Raw genomic sequence first — 14,162 nt, 5'->3', positions numbered from 1 at the left:
TTGCCAGAAGCGGCTTAGTCATGCTGGCCACATGACCCGGAAACCGTACACCTGCTCCCTCAGCCAGTACAGTGAGATGAGCGCCGCAACCCCCGAGTCGGTCATGACTGGACCTAATGGTCAGGGGTCCCTTTACCTTTACTAATGATGTGGTGCACAATATATATATATATAGAGAGAGAGAGAGAGAGAGTTGTGTTAACACAAGATTAAAAGGTTAGAGGCCAGGCTGGCTTTCCTGACCATTTAAACTTGGGTAGCACTGCTGTAAGGTATTCTGTGAAATTATATTATAATTGGTTGAAGTGTCTTCTGGAATTCGACATCCTGGTACAAATGGAAACCTGGAATGATGTGCTCCCCAAACTGAGACAGGAGGATCTCATGGTCAATTATTGGGGGGGGGGAGAGCTATGGGAAAGTCCAGAAGAATTAGCACAGTTACACTTCCTCTGTCCGAACATTAGAAAGACAATGGCCTGGTTCATACGTCATGCTAAGGTAAACTAGGGTCTAGCAGAACTGCACCAATGTGGAGTAGAGCTCACAGTTGCGTTCTTTTCTCTGTGGTTCAATTTGCTGCCATGCTGAACGAAGCCAAGCTTTGGCACAGCGTGCTGGTCTGCGCCCGAGTTTGCAATGGACCACAAGTTTCCAAACTTAACCACAAGCTACAGCTTGTTTTCATGGTCCTGGTGGCTAAACCCACAGCTTGCCTTGACAAACCAGGACAAAGCCTGGTCCATTGCCAAAAGAGAAACCAGATTGGAAAGTATCCAGACAACTGGTGCCGTTGACGAGTTGCATAGCCGCCGCTCGCTCTGGCACCTTGTCCCCAAAGGGAAGACTTGCGACTACCCAGAGAGAGTTTCTTATGGAGTTATCACTTGCCCGCCTCCATCAGGGCAGCTGAGACCACCCCTTCTTGCATTGATTGCTTCCTCCTTCCAGCAATCCTCTATCTCCTGCTAGATGCCAAATAAACCCAGGAGTGCAAGCAATCGATAGGAAGAACTCTGCATCCACCCAATCCTGGAGCCTCAAAAACTCAGCCAACAAAATTAGACTAGAGGACAGAGAGAGAGAGAGAGAGAGACCATGGGACTCTTAATCTCAGTGTTGTGTGTTTGAGCCCCATGTTTGGCAAAAGATTCCTGCATTTCAGGCGGTTAGGCTAGATCACCCTCGCGATCCCTTCCAGCTCTGCAATCCTGTTTCTATGGTGCTCAAGTTGAGGCGGGTGCACGTGCTCTGAATTAATATTATGGGCATGATTTGATTAAGGAGGCACATGCAGAACAGAGACCCAGACACACGGGGAACAAACTCCTCTGTGGATGAATGCTTTTGTATTCTGAAATATTTGAAATAGGAACCTTTGGGGGGAGCTAAGCGTGGACTGTTCCCCTAGTTTTACCTCAGGTGGGTGAGGAGGAGGAACCTCCAGGTGACTTGCCCGTTGCCCCCATCCTCAGTCAAGCCACGACTACAAATCTGAAAATCTCCCCTGACGGCTGCGTTTTCACACGTACGGCAACGCCACGCACTTGTTTTAAATGAAGTCGCATCCAGCCCGATGTGTCCACAGGGGGAGTTTATGCTGACTTGATAACAGATGGAATCACTTAAGGTTTTAAGTAGACATTTACTGTCTAGAATAGTAAAAAAAAAACTATTTTATTTTATGGCTGCAAGAATGTGCTACCAATCATGATCTTGCCACTAAACATGCGTTGTCAGGGAATTTGGCTATGTAAAAAGGTGGTGGATGGAGGAGGTATTTTAATTCCTTTCTCCCAGAACAATGCTTACTCTTTCCCCCCCACCACTCCAAAAAGGAAAGAAGACAAAGATCCCCGCAAACGTGGCATGAGTTCGGATGATTAGTTTAGTTTATCTTCCTGAGAGCTCCATTTATTTTATTTTATTTTCCTGTTTAGCATAGTGCTCTGTGCAAGTGGCCTCTTGAATGTCTATTGACCCTGTTTCCCAAGAAGGAAATCGAGTGGGTCATTTCACCAGGGTTTTTTTTTGGGGGGGAAGGATCTGCAAACTGGCCTTTTTCCTAAAGGGGCGAGGAGAAAAACCTCACCATTTTTAATCGAAAAAGAAAATTGAATCGGCGAGCTCACTGGAAGTGCCTGGTGAAGAATGGGGTGTAACTGGGCAGACTGGGATGTTTCAAAGTGCCTCTGGTCAGGTGGAAGGAGAGGGAAAGAAGCAAGGAGGGGAGTGGGCAGTTTTGCCTCCCGTTTCCCCCAAGAGAAATGTGCAGAAGACAGCATGGCTTATGACAGCCCTACCCTTATTCAGGCTGAATATTGCAGAACAGGCTCTGAGTGGTTTACAGCAACCCAGCAGTGCTGTCCGGAGGGATTAGGCTCCTACTACAGGTTAAAGGTTTTGCTGAAGCTGAGGTTGTAGTCACATGTGGCTTGCAAAAAAAAAAAAAAAAGCCCTGCAAAATAATACACTATTATTATTATTATTATTATTATTATTATTATTATTATTATTATTTAATTAATTATACCCTGCCCATCTGGCTGGGTTTCCCCAGCCACTCTGGGCAGCTTTCAACAAAATATTAAAATACAATAGTCCGTCAAACATTAAAAGCGAGGTGGCAGTTTCCCCGACACTGCAGGGGATGCAAGAGAATCAAAGGCAAATTGGTTAGCTCTATGATCTCAGGCAAAGTGCTGCTGCCCAGAGGCAGAGAAATAATAATATAATAATAATTTATTATTTATTTATACCCCGCCCATCTGGCTGGGCTTCCCCAGCCACTCTGGGTGGCTCCCAACAAAATATTAAAATACTGTAATACATCAAACATTAAAAGCTTCCCTAAACAGGGCTGCCTTCCTATGTCTTCTAAAAGTCTGGTAGTTGTTGTTCTCTTTGATATCTGGTGGGAGGGCGTTCCACAGGGCGGGAGCCACCACTGAGAAGGCCCTCTGCCTGGTTCCCTGTAACTTGGCTTCTCGCACTGAGGGAACCGTCAGAAGGCCCTCAGTGCTGGACCTCAGTGTCCGGGCAGAACAATGGGGGTGGAGACGCTCCTTCAGGGCTGAGGCCGTTTAGGGCTTTCAAGGTCAGCACCAACTCTTTGAATTGTGCCCAGAAATGTACTGGGAGCCAATGTAGGTCTTACTCTTATACCCCTGTTTCAGGTGGGGCTGGCAGGGAACAGCAAGTATAGCCAGCTGTTAACATTTGCAGGTCAGAGGATGGGTTGAGTTCAATTTGGATTCTTAGTCAAAATTTCTCTCAGGTCTCAGCAGACATTAATATGCATAATTTTCCCTGCCCCCTGCCTTCAGACCTTCTCCCAGGCCAAATCCAGCCCTCAGTTGCTTGCGGAAGCTTTCTGCTCCATTGACCTGCATACAAACCAGCTTTTAGGTGCTCAGAGACAAAAATTGAGTAAACAAATTGCACACAAATTAAAGACCCAAGTTACTATTGGGTGCTATATTTCTTCCCCTGTAACACGGACATACACAACCCAACATTAATAGACAGGGAATCATTTCAGGCCAACTTTTCATTTTTTATTTACACCCCCTCCCTCCTCCCCCCAAAAATTCAGGATACGTGGAACCTTCTGAGAAAGGGCTGTGCAGGCAGAAGAATGAGTTTGGCTCTCAGACTGCGGATGGGGGCAGGGATCACGATTTCAAACACTGTCCACAAAGAATAAACTTTCCACAAGCAGAAAACCAGCCCAGCAGGCAAAGGACTGCAGTATTCAGGGGTCCTCCACAGAAAATTCCACAAGTCTTACCCAAATCCCCTTCCTTTGAATGTTCTCAGATGTTTCCTTCAAGCAGGAATCTCCAGGGTTGATGATGACCCTGACCCCACACCTGCCCCATTGCACTTACTTGCAGTGTGCAAACACACACACACCCCACAACTCAGGGCAAACAACCCCTCTGGCTTTGTGGCTTTTGATAATAAAATATTGGGGGGGGGGGGGAGAGAATAACAATACAGGCCGGAGCACGTTCATTCCCAGAAGCCGTCGCCGTAGGCTGCCACAGAGGCGATGATGGGCGGCAGTATTATAATCCAATATTTTCTTTTCTTTTCCTGTATCTCAGCAGGGAAGCCCAGTAGTTTCTTTCCAGAAGACAGTTTTATAGACACTGGGGAGATTGATGTTGGCAGGCGAGCCATGCAGAAGATCGCTCCGGGTATCTTCTGGAGATCTCAGGTGTTCATTGACCACCCGGTACATCTGAAGTTCAACGTTTCATTAGGGAAATCTGCTCTGGTTGGGATTTATGGCAGGAAAGGCCTCCCGCCGTCACACACACAGGTAAGAAGAATGTTGTCCCCTGAGGGTATATGTTGAGCTCAGGTAATATAGGCAGCTCAGAGCCCTCTAAGCTAGCAGGATAGGAGGTCATATTATTAATACTACTAGTAATGCTATTACTGCAATTAAATTGGAACAACTGGAGACATTTTCCCAACCAGCTTCATCCCTGCTGGATGAACAGGTCTCTGCCATGGGTGTTTTAAAATTTATCTGCTCTCATGTTGTCTTTAGTAGAAAAAGGACAGTCACAGAACCGCGAAAGTACACAAAACAAATGAAATACCATGAAAATCCCTGAAACGAGAAGTATTCGACTAGAAATATTATCTTATAGAAATAAACTAAATAATAAAAAGCAAAAAGTTTAAGGAAAAAATGAGAAAAAAACTAGAATTGTACAAAGCCTTAAAGGGATGCCAGCTACGAACCTCGTTTCGCTGAACTATTCAGTTTCCTCAGAAGGAAACAGAAAAATCATAAACCTTAAATGACCAAAATTCAAAAAAGGGGGTTAAAACTCCCCAAAAATCTGAAGACAAGATTTCACTGTTGGAGACCCACTTTTTTGCTTCCTGCCCATTAAATATTTGAGAGGTGCCTTAATTTTTTTATTAACCCCTGACCCCAAATTTCAATTGAGAGGTGCCAGAACTGAGTTCCAGCTGGGGGGGGGGAAGCCCTGTGTGTAATTGTTTTCACGTGCGTTCCCCCCTCTAAAGGAAATAATAGTACTACAAATGAAAACTAGATGTATTTCCGGTTCATGAAATTCTGCGGCACACCTGTAACCTAGATACAGATGCAGATTTCACCAGGCTGCATCCCAAAAAACACCGGAAGTCATTTGACTTGGGGAAGGTTTCTGAATTGCCCTTTTTCACCTTGTTTCCTTGTGTTCCAGTTTGACTTTGTAGAGCTTCTGGATGGAAGGAGACTGCTAACTCAGGAGGCCCGGAGTCTGGAAGGCCCTCAGAGACAACACAAGGGCTTTGTGCCACTAGCCAGCCACAAGACGGGATTTATTCAGTATTTGGATTCAGGGATGTGGCACCTCGCCTTTTACAACGACGGGAAGGAGTCTGAGGTGGTCTCGTTTCTCACCACTGCTGTTGGTAAGAACTTAATTTTTGGAAATGTATGCTTTTTAGTTGTTTTCTCAGCCAGCGTTGGTACTGGGGCTGCCATCTTCCTGTCTTCCGCCACACCAAACAATATTTCTCGCAGGGATGCTATCCTGACCCAAACTTGCTCATATTTTCTCGGTCACAGGAATGCTGCAGACTAGGCAACCTTTCTTGGGCCGGCGTGCGCATGTTTGTAATCTTGAGGCATTGCCACAGGTGCCGAATGGGCTGCTGTGGGGCTCGTGGCATAGCACAAAATGGCTGCCAGATTGGGCAGTAAAAAGGCAAGACCACAAAATGGTTGCAAGCGGTCCACACACCCCCTCACCCCATCAGGGAGTGCGTGAAATTCAGCCTCCATCAGCCACACTCCATCACAGAGAGAAACTTTTCATGCATCTCCCGTGTTCAGAACGGAAGGGAGACGGGGAGCCAGTCGAAGCACCCAGTGACACGGGGACTCTTTTATGGGAGCACATTGAACATGGCAGAAGCTGAGCAAGTGTAGGCAGGAACGAAGTGAGGAGAGTTCCTTGTGAATTTTGGATTATTAAAGGGAGAATTACTGAGGCCTTCCGCGAGCAACACCGGAAGTACCGGCTAGCACACCTGTCTCCTGTGGGCACTACTTAGGCAACATCTTCCATTGACCCCTGAAGTGAAGGACATGAGGCAGGAGTTGGTAATGCAGGTGAGCTGTGCAGGAGCAAGCTGCTGGCTAGCTCTGTGGAGGCTCCTTTTATTGGCACAATATGCAAAACCGGTCAGATACATTTTGGACTGTGACCTTTACACATCTTCCAATCCCAAGATCGTGGGGTGATTATTTTGGCACCTGTTTCCACCGCATCATTTTCCCCCTGCATGACAAAGGAGTATGACAGCCACATTTCCAAACTTGCTTCTGCAGCTCAAGAAAAACAACAATAACTCAATTAGTAATTGTGTTGTGATTTGGTCCTGTCTGAAGGGCATTGTACATTTCCACATCTTTACAACAAGCCTGCATGGTGGAGCAGCATTAATTTGCTCATACCTCTGGGTCAGGGTGAGGTTTAGGCAGAGCGAATTCAGAGCTGGTGAGAGATTTGATCCAGGAATTTCTTAGCTCGCAGCCGCTACATTACGAAGCCTCGTCAAGTAATCTAGATTATTTTTTTGCTGTGCTGAAAGCTGAGACGGACATTCTTTCAACAGTCAGTATTTGGTTTTGTTCTGGTTTTATTTTATTTTTTAAAAAGCTACTAAATATCAGGAGGCTCTCAATAAAAACCACACAGGGTGGCCATAATTAACAGCTATTTTATATTTCACGGAATCAGGCCAAGCATGTTCCTTCGCCCCCTGATCCATCTTGTTGTAATTCACAGACCCTCCCATAAAAATTAACACTTAGCATTCTCCAAACCACAATGATTATTTAATGGTCCAATTTTTTTTCTCCTGGACTGCAAAACGAGGGGTCGTTCCGAGCTTTCCATTAATCCTTCTCCCCAAAGAGGCCTTGGCTCTGAGTCTCAGCTGTCTGCAGTAGTTACCTGAGAGCTATTGGCTGTAATTTGTCTTGGCAGGTTAATTAAAAGTTTAGGTCTTATTAAAGCAAAGTCATTAAGGCTGCAATATACCTTTTTTTTTTTTTTTTACCGTGAAAGTTTACTTAATCACAGTTTGAAATGCAATGGTAATATTCTGCTTTCGGGTGGGAACTTTGAACAGGTAGTCACTGTCAGGAATGCGTTATGTTTTCTCATGCACACGTATGCGTGTGCTCAAGCCTATTCATCGCTAAGTGGCGAGGAAAATAATTGCCCTTTAATTTACCATGTGGTAATCTGACCCTACGGAATGCAGTTTTTTATTCCATGATCCTCTTGCATCTTACGATTGGAAATGAGATGCACTTTTAACTTTCTACTCAGCATCTTCGCCTCCAGAGGGCCTTGCAAGATTGCCCCTGAAGATTTTCTGTCTAGTCCCACATCCCCTGCCCGTGAAACTCCCACTCCAACTGCAAAAGCACACCGTATTTTTCGCTCTATAAGACGCACCAGACCACAAGACGCACCTAGTTTTTGGAGGAGGAAAACAAGAAAAAAAAAATTCTGAATCTCAGAAGCCAGAACAGCAAGAGGGATCGCTGCGCAGTGAAAGCAGCAATCCCTCTTGCTGTTCTGGATTCTGGGATAGCTGCGCAGCCTGCATTCACTCCATAAGATGCACACACAGTTCCCCTTACTTTTTAGGAGGGGAAAAGTGAGTCTTATAGAGCAAAAAATACGGTATATTCACGTCTGCATTACGATGCAGTCGCAGAGCTGGCCTCTGGATCAAGAAGGGCCGTAGCTCCATGGTAGAACATCTGCTTTGCATGCAGAAGAGGTCCTAGGTCCAGTCTCCAATAGCATCTCCAAGTAGGGCTGTGGGATAACCTTGCCTGAAATCCTCGAGAGCAGCTGCTGGCCAGTACTGGCAGTACTGAGCTAGATGGACCCATAGGTCTGACTCAGTGTCCCTATCAGATAATTGTGGGATTGCACAGTTGGAAGGGACCCCGAGGGTCATCTAGTCCAACCCCCTGTAATTCAGGAATCTCAGCTAAATCATCCATGGCAGGTGGCCATCCAAATTCTGCTGAAAAATCTCCAAGGTAGGAGAGTCCACCACCTCCCGAGGGAGACCGTTCCACTGTCAAACAGCTCTTGAAATCTGGAAGTTATTCCTGGTGTTGAGTCAGAATCTCCTTTCCTGTAAGTTGAAGCCCTTGGTTCGGGGAAGCAGGAGAAAACAAGTTTGCTCCATCTTCCATGTGACAACCCTTGAGATATTTGAAGATGGCCGTCCTATCTCCTCTCCAGTCTCCTCTTTTCCACGCTAAGCATACACAGCTTCTCCGCGCCCCCCCCCCATAGCTGTGAGCAGGAAACACCCCACCCCCCCAGATCATTCCCCGCTCGCTGCTGGTGGCGCAGTGCTTCTCCCCCCCCCCCACCATGCCACTATCCATGTATTGGACGACCCCTGTTTTTTGACGTGATTTTTGAGTCAAAAACCCTTGTCCAATACACGGAAAAATACGGTAATTCCCATTACACAGAGGTAAGAAATACCGTATTTTTCACCTTATAGGATGCACTTTTTCCCCTCCAAAAATGAAGGGGAAATCTGTGTGCGTCCTATGGGGCGAATACAGGCTTTCGCTGAAGCTTGGAGAGCGAGAGGGGTCAGTGCGCATCGACCCCTCTCGCTCTCTAGGCTTCAGGAAGCTATCAGCAAGCCTGGGGAGCCTGTGGGAGTTCCCGCAGGGCTCCCCAGGCTGCGGATAGCAGCCGGGTGCGCGGGGCGCCCTGAAGCAGAGTGCCCCTCGCGCCGGGCAGACATCCGCAGTGTGGGGAGCCTTGCGGGAATTCCCGCAGGGCTCCCCTGGCTGCAGATAGCAGCCTGCCGCCCGGCGCGCGGGGCACCCAGAAGCAGAGCGCCTCGCGCGCCGGGCAGACATCCACAGCGTGGGGAGCCCTGCAGGAGTTCCTGCAGGGCTCCCCACACTGCGGATAGCAGCCCAGTGTGCGGGGCGCCCTGAAGTAGAGTGCCCCCCCACCGGGCAGACATCGGCCAGCCCCACAAGCTCGGGGGACAGCGGGGAGGTGCAGCGCCACCATCCTGCTGTTCCCCAACCTGGTTTTGGGGGAGAAATAAAGGAAAACATTTTTTCCTGCGGCCCCCCCCCAAAAAAAAACTAGGTGCGTCCTATGGGATGGAGCGTCCTATGGGACGAAAAATACGGTAGATATCTTCGTGTGGCAGCACATACACTTTGGAACTCTCCGCCTATTGACACCAGACAGGCACCTTTGCTGCACGCTACGATTCTGTACCCTTTCAGGAGCCTTCTTAAAACATTTTTGTTTAGACAAGCCTAGCCAGACATGTTGAAGTTTGTTTATGTTGTTTAGTCGTTTAGTCGTGTCTGACTCTTCGTGACCCCATGGACCAGAGCGCGCCAGGCACTTCCACATGTAGAAGTTACACGCGTTCTAATCTGCAGCTTGGTTTTAATCTGTTTTTAAATACAGTGATACCTCTAGAAGCAAACATAACCCGTGTCCGTGCGTCTGCGCATGCGCGGGTCACGTTTCGGCACTTCTGCGCATGCGTGTGATGTCATTTTGAGCGTCTGCGCATGCACAAGCGGAGAAACCTGGAAGTAATGTGCTCCATTATTTCCGGGTTGCCGCGGAACGCAACTCAAACGTGCTCATCCCGAAGCACATTCAACCCGAGGTATGACTGTACCTGCTTATAACTGTTGATGATTTTACAGTGGTTTTTTTTATAAACCTATTTGAGAGTTTATTACTGTCAAGCAGTGCTGTATACAAAGTTTGTTAATTCTATAAGTAAAGGTAAGAGAACAAAATGACACTGAGAGCCCATTTGTGGGGCTAAAAGGCAGGCTGTTTATTTTCTTATGTTTTAGAAAGAACTATGGGCACACTTTAAAATCTTCTCAGCAGTCTTAGCCTCCTTTTCTGGGTTTTTGCAGTGCAGCAAGGAAGAGCGATATAAGGTTTTGAGTGAGAAACCGCATATACTAACTAGGGTGCGATGTTCTGGGTCACCAAGCAGATGGGAGGCTTGATCTGTGCAGGAAGAGGGAAATAGATTGATTTGGGCCAGGAGGGCAAGTTCGCGGGGTGAGAGGCAAGCTCAGAGAGGCCTAATTTTAACCGCGATCTTGTGATTCATACAAGAGCCGTTGAACACGTTTCGTCTCCGTGTGACCGGCTTTCAAAGATCAGAATAAATGTGGATGGGATATACACATTTGAGCCATGCCAGAATATGGGCTGGAAGGAAAGAAGCATGGTGCTGGCATGTCTAAATCGGGAGCTGTTTCGAGACTTTGGGGGGGGTGCTTGTCAACACCCACCTCTTTTCGCGCTTCAATTTGTTTTGGCTTAGAAAGGCATGATGGCTGAGTCATTCGTGTTTAAAAAAATATAAACATGTAGGCAGAGACTTGGGAAATCGCGGAGACACAATTGTTTTCTCTGCCCAGGTGGTGGAAAGCTGACTTGCACAGAGGGTCTTGAAGAGTGGTTTATTACTGACTTTTTGGAGAAGGGAGAATAGCTCAGCTCTTTGCATGCAGAAAGAGAGAGAAAAAGCAGAGACATCACCTTGCCAACAAAGGTTAGTATAGTTAAAGCCATGGTTTTCCCAGTAGTGATGTATGGAAGTGAGAGCTGGACCATAAAGAAGGCCGATCGCCGAAGAATGGATGCTTTTGAATTATGGTGCTGGAGGAAACTCTTGAGAGTCCCATGGACTGCAAGAAGATCAAACCTATCCATTCTGAAGGAAATCAGCCCTGAGTGCTCACTGGAAGGACAGATCGTGAAGCTGAGGCTCCAATACTTTGGCCACCTCATGAGAAGAGAAGACTCCCTGGAAAAGACCCTGATGTTGGGAAAGATGGCACAAGGAGAAGGGGACGACAGAGGACGATATGGTTGGACAGTGTTCTCGAAGCTACCAGCATGAGTTTGACCAAACTGTGGGAGGCAGTGGAAGGCAGGAGTGCCTGGCGTGCTCTGGTCCATGGGGTCACGAAGAGTCGGACACGACTAAACAACTAAACAACAACAACAATTGCATGCAGAATGTCCCTGGCTCAATTGCCAGGGGATTTTTTCCCCCAAGGGAAAGGCAGCGGTGGCGGCGGAGGAAGCCGCTTGGGTGCCTGAAGCGGTGTGCCCAAGGGCGGGGTGAGCCGCCCATAGAGGCTGGGCGCACAATAGGGCATCCGGAGTCTGCCTGCCTCCTCCCACTCAGCCGCCCTACAGCTGGGGGGAGGCAGCGGGCAGACCATTTGGGCAGCGCGGAGACTGCGCACGCCCAACCCACTGTGTCTCTCCCAGGATAGATGCGTGGCTCAGGCACACTGCAGGCCCAGCGGTGAGTGCCACCCGCCATTTTGTCACCCCCCTCAGTAGTGACACCCAGGGTGACCCACACCCAACCGCACCCTCCTTCCTCCACCCCTGGGCAGCAGGTGTCACCACTGTTGGGATGCTGCTAAGGAATTGGGGGCAATTGGCAAGCCCCCAGCTGGCTCCAGCCCACCGGCCGACCTGCGGGTCGAACTCCAGTCCTTGGTGCAGCATGAAACTGCGACCCAGAGCTTCAGAAGCTGGGCACACAACTCAGCAGAGTAAACGCACAACAGAAGTGACAGGGAGAGGCTGTGTGAAGCATATTTACAGGCAGTTTATTCAGCATACATCAGGACAAAAGGAAAAACATGTCTTCTCCCTTTCATGTCCAAGCAAGCAGCGTAAGCAAAAGCTATACACAAAAACGGAAGTTCCCAGCAAGCTGTGCTGGAGTGTAAACAGGCATGTGACACACAACAGTCATGCCTATCCCTCTTAAGGTGGAACGGAATATTCTAACTACCACACCCTCCCCATCGTTCTACCAGGACAATGAGGTCCAGCGCTGAGGGCCTTCTGGCTGTTCCCTCACTGCAAGAAGCCAAGTTACAGGGAACCAGGCAGAGGGCCTTCTCAGTAGTGGCACCCGCCCTGTGGAACGCCCTCCCGCCAGATGTCAAAGATCAAAACAACTACCAGACTTTTAGTAGGCAGCCCTGTTTAGGGAAGCTTTTAATGTTTGATGTATTACAGTATTTTAATATTTTGTTAGAAGCCGCCCAGAGTGGCTGGGGAAGCCCAGCCAGATGGGCAGGGTATAAATAATAAATTATTATTATATTATTACTCCTCCGCCCCTGGGCAGCAGCACTTTGCCTGAGAGTCTCTTTCCATGTCAGGAGAACCTTGGGAAAGAGGCTTGCTATAGTCCACTTCTAAGCGATTGCAACCATCTAATGCTAGCCTCTTGGCAGTGGACGAAAGGAAGGCACTACAAAGTGGAGGTTTCTCCTTGCAATAAGCCCATTTCATCCCCTGTCCTTACGAATTACAGCATGGGAAGTCCAAGGTCTCTCTCCGTAATAAATTAACCTCCTTGTAAATGACTTTGGCAGCGTTTTTCTAACACAGATGCTCTTCGGCAAAGCGCCTGGCGGATTCACCTCTGCCAGATCGCAGTGATTTATTTGGGACAATCTGGTCTAAGTAGAACAAAATAGCAGGTCAAGGGAGAGCTGGAGTCAGCGCATCTGGGACAGATGTTGGCCAAAAACCTGTTCAGAGATGGCAAGGAACAGCCGAGAGCCCGGCTCCAGTCATCTACGGAGACTTCCTGCAGCTGTTGCTGTCAAGCTTGAAGAACCAGGCAGCTCAGGGAGGAGGAATATATAAGATAGGACAAAAATATTTTATTTTTTAAGAAAGGAAGAAAGAAGAGTGGCCTTATTATGTCAAACTAAGGGCATAATAATGGTCTGAAATATGGTCTGAAGCTCAACATCCAAAAAAACGAAGATCATGGCCACTGGTCCCATCACCTCCTGGCAAACAGAAGGGGAAGAAATGGAGGCAGTGAGAGATTTTACTTTCTTGGGCTCCATGATCACTGCAGATGGTGACAGCAGTCACAAAATTAAAAGACGCCTGCTTCTTGGGAGAAAAGCAATGACAAACCTAGACAGCATCTTAAAAAGCAGAGACATCACCTTGCCAACAAAGGTCCGTATAATTAAAGCTATGGTTTTCCCAGTAGTGATGTATGGAAGTGAAAGCTGGACCATCAAGAAGGCTAATCGCCGAAGAACTGATGCTTTTGAATTCTGGTGCTGGAGGAGACTCTTGAGAGTCCCGTGGACTGCAAGAAGAACAAACCTGTCCTGTCCTAGGGCTTGCCGATCGAAAGGTCAGCGGTTCGAATCCCCGCGGCGGGGTGCGCTCCCGCTGTTCGGTCCCAGCGCCTGCCAACCTAGCAGTTCGAAAGCAACCCCGGGTGCAAGTAGATAAATAGGGACCACTTACTAGCGGGAAGGTAAACGGCGTTTCCGTGTGCGGCTCTGGCTCGCCAGAGCAGCGATGTCACGCTGGCCACGTGACCTGGAAGTGTCTCCGGACAGCGCTGGCCCCTGGCCTCTTGAGTGAGATGGGCGCACAACCCTAGAGTCTGTCAAGACTGGCCCGTACGGGCAGGGGTACCTTTACCTTTACCTTTTACCTCGGGTTACATACACTTCAGGTTACATACGCTTCGGGTTACATACGCTTTGGGTTACAGACTCCGCTAACCCAGAAATAGTGCTTCAGGTTAAGAACTTTGCTTCAGGATGAGAACAGAAATCGGGCTCCTGCTGCACGGCAGCAGCGGGAGGCCCCATTAGCTAAAGTGGTACCTCAGGTTAAGAACTGTTTCAGGTTAAGAACGGACCTCCGGAACGAATTACGTACTTAACCCGAGGTACCACTGTATCTGTCAATTTGACAAACTGACAGCAAGTGGAAATCTTGATGCTGACAGAATGAGTTTGCTGGATCCTGCCCTGAGTCTCCATGGAGTCCATCTTCTTCTGTAGTTACCCCATGAGGAATCCATCACAATCTCTTCATGATCCTTGCACATTTCACTTTCTCTTGATTTGATTTGTCTCGTTGCATTTGTATCCCACCATTTTCTCCAAGGAGCTCGGGGTGGCCTACATTGTTTTCCCCTTTGTCATTTCATCCCCACGGCAACCTTCCAAGGTAGTTTAGGCTGAGAGTTGGTGACTGGCCCAAGGTTGT

General features: G+C 48.1%; 1 protein-coding gene across 14 annotated transcripts in view; it reads left to right on the top strand.

Annotated features, from left to right (window-relative positions):
- The window catches only part of TENM4 (teneurin transmembrane protein 4), a 636,641-nt gene that overhangs the window by 459,945 nt on the left and 162,534 nt on the right, over positions 1 to 14,162 (top strand). For 9 of the 14 annotated variants that reach the window (XM_083435948.1, XM_083435952.1, XM_083435949.1 and 6 more), the window contains 2 exons: positions 4,110 to 4,327; positions 5,232 to 5,442. In XM_083435948.1, the coding sequence (XP_083292074.1) occupies positions 4,110 to 4,327; positions 5,232 to 5,442 (429 nt within the window). The remainder of the gene's footprint in view (positions 1 to 4,109; positions 4,328 to 5,231; positions 5,443 to 14,162) is intronic. The other 5 variants (XM_083435951.1, XM_083435958.1, XM_083435956.1 and 2 more) reach the window with 1 other exon arrangement.

Source organism: Podarcis tiliguerta, assembly GCF_965153285.1.
Source record: "Podarcis tiliguerta genome assembly, chromosome: 4".
NCBI classification, from domain to species: Eukaryota; Metazoa; Chordata; class Lepidosauria; order Squamata; family Lacertidae; genus Podarcis; species Podarcis tiliguerta.
The sequence above is the reverse complement of the archived record's forward strand: the minus strand, read 5'-3'. Positions and strand labels throughout refer to the sequence as shown.